The 8623-nt window shown below is 38.2% G+C and overlaps 1 protein-coding gene across 1 annotated transcript; it reads right to left on the bottom strand.

Moving 5' to 3' along the window:
* Nucleotides 1-5746, bottom strand: LOC144061957 (RING finger protein 122-like). Its single transcript, XM_077582920.1, has 6 exons — nt 4814-5746; nt 3863-4019; nt 3038-3080; nt 2913-2954; nt 1864-1946; nt 1-817 (listed from the first exon to the last, which is right to left on the bottom strand). The coding sequence occupies exons 1-6, from the start codon at nt 4836-4838 to the stop codon at nt 697-699; spliced, it is 471 nt and encodes a 156-aa protein (XP_077439046.1). The 5' UTR covers nt 4839-5746; the 3' UTR covers nt 1-696.
* Between the last annotated feature and the right edge of the window lie 2877 nt (nt 5747-8623).

Raw genomic sequence — 8623 nt, forward strand, 5'->3', positions numbered from 1 at the left:
TAGATTTCAATGCTTTGTATTGATTTAAAAAAAAAATCCATCCATTAATATTATTTCCATTTGTAGTATTAATACATTACATACAAGAAGATACATACATTATCATACATATAGTTCATCCAGTTCAGAAGTCCACTGACTAAAATGAGATTGAATGTGAATGGCTCATTCCTGTCCAGTGTTAAATAAGTAAATAAATATAAGGGTGAACTCACTTTTTCATCCACATTAACTTAGATTAATCATAGAGGTTCATCCATCCATCTTCTGGACCACTTTTCCTCACCGGGATCATGAGCAAACTGGAGATTATCCCAGATGACTTCAGGCGAAAGTCGGGTTACACCCTTAGCTGGTCACCAGCCAATCGCAGATCAGAGATGGCAGTTTTTCTAATATACATCATACAGGTATTATACAATTATGCCACCTAGCCGTGACCTAGGAGTGCATGTTACTGTACATTTACTTTTTTATTTGACTTTTGTGCCGCACGAATTCAAGAGACAAATGACCGCACAAATGTGTGATGTACCCACATTTGAAGAATGTGACGTTGTACAAATGTTTTTACTCCCTATTTATAAACAGTTATTATAGAGCACAGTCACATTCGAATAAGTCCTTCTGTTTTGAAAAAGCAGGTGTCAATCTACTTGCGTTGGCAGGTTATACACATCATATTTACGGTCCCTCTCAGACCTCCATGAGACCCTGTGGCTCATCGGCAACTTGTGAAGGCCCAGACTGGAGGCGGCATATTGGCTTGTTGCACATAGGGCAGACACTACGGATCTCTAACCATTTCAGCAGACACCTGAGAAAAACAGATGACAAATCAAGTGTTAATCTGTATTATGTCATTTAGAGGATATTGACAGAGCGGGTAAAAATTGTCTAGATGTTTTTCTTCCAGATTAGGAACCCTCCACAAATTATATATTCCAGGGTGACGTATGTAAATAGTAAATTGAGTCCTACATACTTCACCCTGCAATATGTCCTTTGTAGACGGTCGCTATTCCTAACATAAAGTCGCTACGGTGCGGCTGAATGCGTCCTCATCATTGGCCACAGTTTCATCTTCACTTTCGGCTGGACTCAGATCTTCGGTGACTCCCCCATGGCTGTACTTCTTTTGAAGAAGTGATTCGTTGCTTATTCTCCCTTAATTCCAGCACACGTTACGTCACGATGATCTCGTGACTGTCCACAAATGGGCAGCTACTCTACCTAATTGCAAAAAATATCCCTAAAATATTTAGAAAAATGTACAAAAAGTACTATAAAATCCAAAACCGCTCAACATACATTGATGACTTTTTCACAGAAGAGCTGGTTAGTTTTAAAGAGGACTCACTGATCTGTATATATTACTGGATAGCCGATACAATCTGCTGAAGCCATAGGGCGGCCATCTTACTCCTCCCATCTCAGGAGCAGACTACTGTATAAACTGTATGTATACGTACAGATTAGACATATACAGCTCGTAGGCTCTTAGTATTAGGCTGGGGGGTCAGGTTGTCAGGGTGGTCACTATTTTTTTAACAAGTGGACGGTATGTGCTGCTTTGAAGACCCCCTTTTTCTTTTATCGCTCAGTTCCTTAGACCCCAATATTAGATTTGGCAGAGGCATCTTTTATTTAATTACAGGTATACTTCTTTAATAATACTAAAAAAATATATAAGTGTCCTCCTGTAAACATAATTAATTTATACATGTATTTAAGGCAAGTTATAAAATGTCTAAAGTCCTTTTGTTTATGTTTAACAAATTTAAAACATCATAAATCATGCTCTTTTTGTAAGAGAAGTGCTTGTTCATTTGTGTGTTGATGCTTAGCAACTACAGGACTTACTTCTTATGAAAAGCATGGGAACACGGGCACACTCCGAGCTCATCCCGGCTGCGAAACTCTTCTAAACACACCGCACATGTTTGCTGAAGGGGAAAAAAATAATAATAAATCATCAAATATGGCTTTGTTTATTGTATGGCATTATATTTGGCATAAATATTGGACACACTTTATCTCAGTGATCACAAGTTTTTGCAGGCTGTGAGTAGTACAAATATGTTACACACAATTGGTCATATTAGTGTTAAGATACAGGGGAACATTCAAGAAAAATATGCTTCCAAAGTCAAACACATACGAAGATTGAACAGTCTTAGTCTGAGTCGAGTCTGACCTCACAATAAATGTCAGCAAATCTCAATTCATGAGACTTTAGCTTACTGAGAAGCAAAATGATTCACTCTAAATGTGTGTTTTGGCAAAGCAGCATAATGTAGTGGTAAAGTTTCAACAATCAAAGAAAAATAATTTATTGTAACATATTAACACGCCTGGCTGTTTAGTTCAATATGAGCAACACAGTGCATGCTTAAGTATTTTATCCAGCAAATGCTAACATAAATAGCATGTAGCCAAAAGCATAATGAGAAATGAGTAGTATGAAAATGACCTGAAAAGCTTACCAGTAACATTGCACATTGCGTAGTGATGAAAATATGTATATTTTCTATTTCACAACCATATTAAGTATGAATTTCTTTGACATGCACACTGGCAAAGTACACAAACCACAAAGCTCAAGATACGTGTTGTTGTAGAGGTCTGCTGCTAGCGTGTGGCAAATTAGCAATACCTACAAATTGCCACAGGGGGGGCACTACCGATGTAAATGACACAATTCTGTTACTCTCAATTGTCACAGGTGAGTTCTATTTTTATTTTTATTCATATATTAGGAAAAAACGTTGAAAACTTGGAAGGCAACAAGCACCAAATAATGATTGTCTTTGACTGCACTGTACAGTAGTAGGAAGGGTCAAAGGGGCCACATTTTTTAATCTGACCAAGTGGATTTAAGATGACACCCTTTCACACCACACTGAACTTACCCCAAGAAGACTCAGTTTCTTCCCTGCTCCTTTTAGAACAACCTGTTGGCAAGCAGTAATGTCAAAATGCATTCTTTATAACGTAATAATAGTGTGGTTTAGTGCTGCAATTATATTACTGTTACCTCATTATAGCCATAATGTTCTCTTGCACCCTGTCGCCGAAGTCTGTCAAACACAATGACAATGGATTTTTAATCCAATTTTGTAGCAATTCATAGCCATAAAAATGACATAACACAAAAAACTCAATAGATGCATATCGGTCGTTATCCAAGCATGTCTAGTCATGTCTTGTGAATCAGCAGTGATAGTCCTTTAACAAGTCTTGGAATTCACACAATAGCCAATTCATGTAAGGGCCTGTCCAGCCAAGCTCACTTCATGTGACACCTTTCAGAATTGCCCTTCAAAAAAATGGTCAGAATAGATGTTAGAATTGAATGTTTGGTGTTAGATATTTCTAGGCTTAGAGCGCAAATAAACTTTTCATCTTCTCATACCGGTGGCCAGAGTGAAAAAGATTATGTAACAAAGCAGCTTTTTTCCAAAATATTTGGCTGGGAGAAAATAAACTTTGACAAGGAGTCCCCCCCCCCCCCACCACCAAAACCATGAATTAATCAGACTCTAATTCCTAAAGTTGTCTTCCTTTTGTCATTTGTGAACATAAAAAGTGTGTGTGATTGTTTGTCATGTGACTGGCAGGAGATCAGTCCATGGTGTACCCTGCTTGTCGCTCTAAATTGGCTGTGATGGGCTCCAGGCACGTCACCTTGAACAGAATAAGCTGTATATATATTAGATTTTAAATTAGTTGTATAGGAAAACATCTGTATTTGTTGTACAATCTTACCTATAATGCAGTTTAAATGTTTTTTTCCCCTGGTACTTCAGTATGACATATACCAATTGTAAGTTCGATGTGAGTGCTGCCTACTATTACATACCTGAACAGGTAGCAGCAGAAAATGAGGCTGAGCATTAGGATAAAAAGACCAATGCCCAGAATGATGATGTAGACATTGAATGGTAAATAGAAGAGCTCTTCGGATGTCATCTTGCAGGATGGGTCAGAGTTCTGCAATGCGAGGTCACACCGACACCCTGAAAAAAAAAAAAAAAAGAACAAGTATGCTAAATACTTGGATAAAAAAAAAATGTTATGAACACAGCAAAACAAAAACACTATAGACTATTCATAAAAAGTCTGATTCAGGACATTAATCAGAAGTTAAGCATTTATTTGAGAAATCCATCCATCCGTTTTCTTAACCGCTTAATCCTCACAAGGGCCACAGGGGGTGCTAGAGCCTACCCCAGCTGACATCGGAGTAAGAACAGCAACAACCGATTGAAAAGCTATATAATATGTGTAATAGTATAGACAATTACTTCTGTGGTATACTGTACATTTAAGTTCAAAATATTCTGAGACAGCACAGTTGCTGAAAGCCTTGGCCATGTGATGTGGCAAATACTATTATGAACCTAAACTGTAAGTGAAGGGGCATTGAGGTCACCGTATTATTCTCACTTTTTATTATAGATTTATGTGCACTACATTTGTTGGTGTTCTGCCACTATTCTGCAACACGTTTGAATTGAATTAAATTATTTACATTTTCACTGAGTCTCTTCCAAAATATTGATGCTACTCACATTAAAATCTCAGGGTCATTAAATCGATGCACAGTGCTTATCATAATGCCTCACAATTAATATCTTAGCTTCTTTTATAGATGTTGAATAATAATCCCTGAAAGTTTCAAGATTAGTTGCACTTATTTTAAACACTGAGTCACTGTGGATAGGTATTACAACAGAATAAACTGCATTGTAACTGGAACACAAAAAGTAATAACCACTGAATGATGTTCAACAAGAAAATAAAAACTCACCGTTACACCACTGGAAAGGTTGCATCAAATCTGATAGATGTACAGATCAGATGTCAAAAGTCTGAAAATTCTTTGGAGAGGTCCACCGCTGTAATCCTCCAAAGGATGTATTTCACAACTTGATTACTTCCACTTCTAAGGGTCACAATAATGTATCTCCCCAAAATAAGGGATGCACAATGAGTTGAATGTAGTCCAGAGGCAACCACTTTATCAATAGGTCACCATCAGAGTAACAAACTGCTTATTTGTACTCCAATTAGTCTGCCAGTGGTGATTCACCCAAAAATGTTGCACAAACATCCTCCTTAATTCTCATGGGATGGTTAAATCTCCTGCGTCACATTAACAAAGAGTCTTGAAGCTTGAAGGCATGTGGGAAAATGATGCCGATATGTGAATGCAAAAAAATATATTTAAAAAAAAATAAAAAATACTTCAATTCCCGTGCAGCACTGTGTTTGAAGCTTTAGTAAACAGTACCTGTGTTGTGCTTCGTCTCCCACTCAAAACATTATCACGAGGCTCTTTCCCTCCCTTCTTTCTGCTCCGCTTTACTGTCTTCTCTCCTGTTTTAGATATCCACGTCGCTTTCTTGTGAAAACCTGCCGTGGCCAATTATGGAGATACAAAAGGGAAGGGACATGGATGGCAGCAACACAGCCAGCCAAGCAAGCAACCTCGGTGTTCTTGTGGAAAGCAGCTCTTCATCTCTTCTCCTGCATTCCTGCTGTGAAGGCACAACGCAAAGGATGACTGTATGACACAACAGAAATCTTGAAAGTCAGGCTTCCGTCCTTCGTTTTGTTCTCCCACTTGTGTCGAACCTCACCCTCCTCGTCTCTCCTTTTTACTTCATGTCTATGGAGCGCTCAGTTTGTAAACAGATCCATGCTCATGTGATTCGCTCTCTGCATCGCAGCTCTGCTTTCACTACCCCCTCCCTCGTTCCTGCCCCCTCCTTCTCTCTCTCTCTCCCTTTCTCTCTCTCTCTCTCTCTCTCTCTCTCTCTCTCTCTCCCTATCTCTCTCTCTCTCTCTCTCTCTCTCTCTCTCTCTCTCTCTCTCTCTCTCTCTCTCTCTCTCTCTCCGCCTGCCTGCCACCCATTTTGGGCTTTTCCCTTCCCTCCCCCACTTCCTCCTCCTCCTTCCTTCGCAGCTGCAAGCTATTATTGAACATTGAAGAAGACAGATGTTGGAGCAGAACATGATCTAATCATTGCTACAAATATGCATAATCCTCAATCAAATCGGTAAACAATTGGAAAATGGCAATGGTCATCAATATCATTGGACAAAAACTTTTCATAAAGTTAGGCCTACTAGTTGGGTATCAGCTGCTTTGAGCAGTATTCTGGCTTAGTGACTTTTTATGGCATATTCCACGAAAAAAAAATCAAAGCTAATTTAGGCATGTTACAATTTATTCTTTTGCGGGTCAATCAAATAACCACTCCTGTTCAACATTATTTTCTCACGTGTAACTTTGTGGAGACAGTTTAATAAGATCATAGTTTTGAGAGATGTGCATTTGTTCCAACAAGGGAACAGAATCAAGCGAACAGAGTAGAACATTAATTTGAACATACAGTAACTACTGTAGAATTTATTTGGAAACTAATTGTGAACAAAATGAGTGATAAGTGGTTGTGCAATCCTTTTGTTGATGTTGTGCAATTTTGCTTTTTGCTTCTTTCTTTTTTTCAATACGGTTGTTGTCCACTATTTTACTCTGAGTTTAGGACTGGATCTTATTGCAAGGTTGTGGTGGAAAGTTGCATAATAAAAAATGCAGCAAGCACATGTTAAATTTCAGGGAAATGAGAAATGCTGGGAACTTGACATATTCCAGATGTCTTGAGCCAAACTAAATAACTTCTTTTTATTTTTTTTTAAACAGACTAGTTGGTTTATGAAGTTGTTTTTGCAAATAGCTTGTGCCCTTGCCACCCCCCCCCCCCCCAAAAAAAAAAGAGACACTACCAGGTAGTCATACAGTATGCTGCTAATCACAGTGTTGTGTTGTGGTACTCCATGCATGGTGACCCCAAAATCACTGCAGAAGGACAAAGGGGTCTTCCTAATAATATACTAAAATATTATAAAGCACATACAATGGAGTATCTGGAGTATTTGGATGCTTAAATTGTAATCTCGCGATCGCAGTGTGAATTACATCAATCTGTAGCTCTCATTCATTTTGTGTTGATTTGGGGCACATATTACTTCTTCTTGCCCCCATTTAATTAATTTTCTTTTAAAGAATGAAATAAATAAATGACAATGAAATGATGTGTTGCCTGAAAGCATCTTGTGTAGCAGGGATGTTTCCCAGTGATCTTGACCTCTGGATGAAAATGTTTTCTGTCTTTATTGACATCGAAGCGTTCACTTGTTCTGTCATAGATGAGCACAAAACACGTTCAAAAGAAAAATCACTCAACTCCTGTGACATCTGCAGCATTTTAGAGAAAGCATCCATATCCGTATGCACGCATGTATCCCATACAGTCTTTTTTTTACCACGACTACAGAATGAAGAAGTAGAAGGGCCAAATTTAGCAACCACGTTGTGAATAGCCAAATAACAGAATATAACATAACCCCTAAAGGTCAAGGCAATTCCCATACTATCACAACTTATTTAAAATGCTCAAGCAAGGTCAGTGGTCTTCAACCGATCCCAAAGGTGACCCATAAGAGTGACATCAGTATTACAATGGGTTTCTCATGGCCAGGAACATGGAAATAATATATTTAGTTTATATTTCTATCAGATTTAGATCTTAACATGGACGTCAATGACCTCTAGTTGACCTCAAATGTCAAACTCATAACAATGAAACATCTGAAATTAAAACTGATTCTGAGGCCATAAAGAACAAACCCTGAACGAGTGAACGCTTCATTCTTTACTACATTTTGTGCACAATGGTTACACTTAACACACCTATAGAAAATTTAAGCTTCAATGAACCTACCCATGCATGATTTTGGAATGTTCGGAGGAAGCCGGTTTAGCCTACATGAAGAAAAAGAAAACCCATGCAAGCACGCAGGGAGAACATGCAAACTCATGCCGAGATTTAAACCCCAAACCTGTAAACTGTAAATCACATCCTAAATTAATATCTCATATGAATAGCTCAACGTGTCTGATTTTATTACACTGATTTGCGTAGCTACTCTTTTTGTCCAGCAGAGGTCAGTCGAGGTTCACATTTATGAGCAACAAAGTCAAACACTGAAAAAGCACAAGATGGCGCTGCTTTTTGTTGATATTTTAGAAGTTGTCCTGTCTGAGTCTGAAAGCATGGACTGGAGTAGTGGCACCAGTCACGATCACAATTTCTTTTTTACAGCTACAAGTTACGGCAAAAGCATGTGAATAAAGATACATTCACAGAAATGAAAATACTGTAAACAATTTCACCATTTCTTTCTTTCTCTCTTTTTTTACATTCAGCCCTTGGTTTACATGGCAGCACAATATTGTTGTTTCTCAATACGATATTAAACCGATCTCCCTTTGGTGGTCAAGTAAACACATAATGTGTCGTAATAATATATGTAAATGAAGTGTCACGCTTCAACCAGACTAAACAAGCTATAACCAGCCTTCACCTGACTCTCCTCGCTCTCACCCGAACTTCGCACATGTGTAACAATACATTCCTACCCGTTTGCTTTGAGGGGAGCTCAATTTGTAAACAGAAAGAAAGCCCGAAGACAGCTGGGCTTTATTTATGTATTATTTAATCTAAATACTTCTAGAAATGGATTTACAAAAACAGCACTTTGTAATCATTAA

The sequence above is a fragment of the Vanacampus margaritifer genome, chromosome 12, assembly GCF_051991255.1.
Source record: "Vanacampus margaritifer isolate UIUO_Vmar chromosome 12, RoL_Vmar_1.0, whole genome shotgun sequence".
Classification (NCBI taxonomy): Eukaryota; Metazoa; Chordata; class Actinopteri; order Syngnathiformes; family Syngnathidae; genus Vanacampus; species Vanacampus margaritifer.

What these genes read in the sequence shown, in the direction of transcription:
- LOC144061957 (XM_077582920.1), bottom strand. Translation starts at nt 4,838, where the DNA reads ATGCAACCTTTCCAGTGGTGTAACG. An exon ending in ACCTTTCCAGTGGTGTAACG is followed by an intron (nt 4,020 to 4,813) that starts GTGAGTTTTTAT and finishes TTTTTTTTTCAG; the next exon opens with GGTGTCGGTGTGACCTCGCA. An exon ending in TCCCATGCTTTTCATAAGAA is followed by an intron (nt 818 to 1,863) that starts GTAAGTCCTGTA and finishes TGTTTTTCTCAG; the next exon opens with GTGTCTGCTGAAATGGTTAG.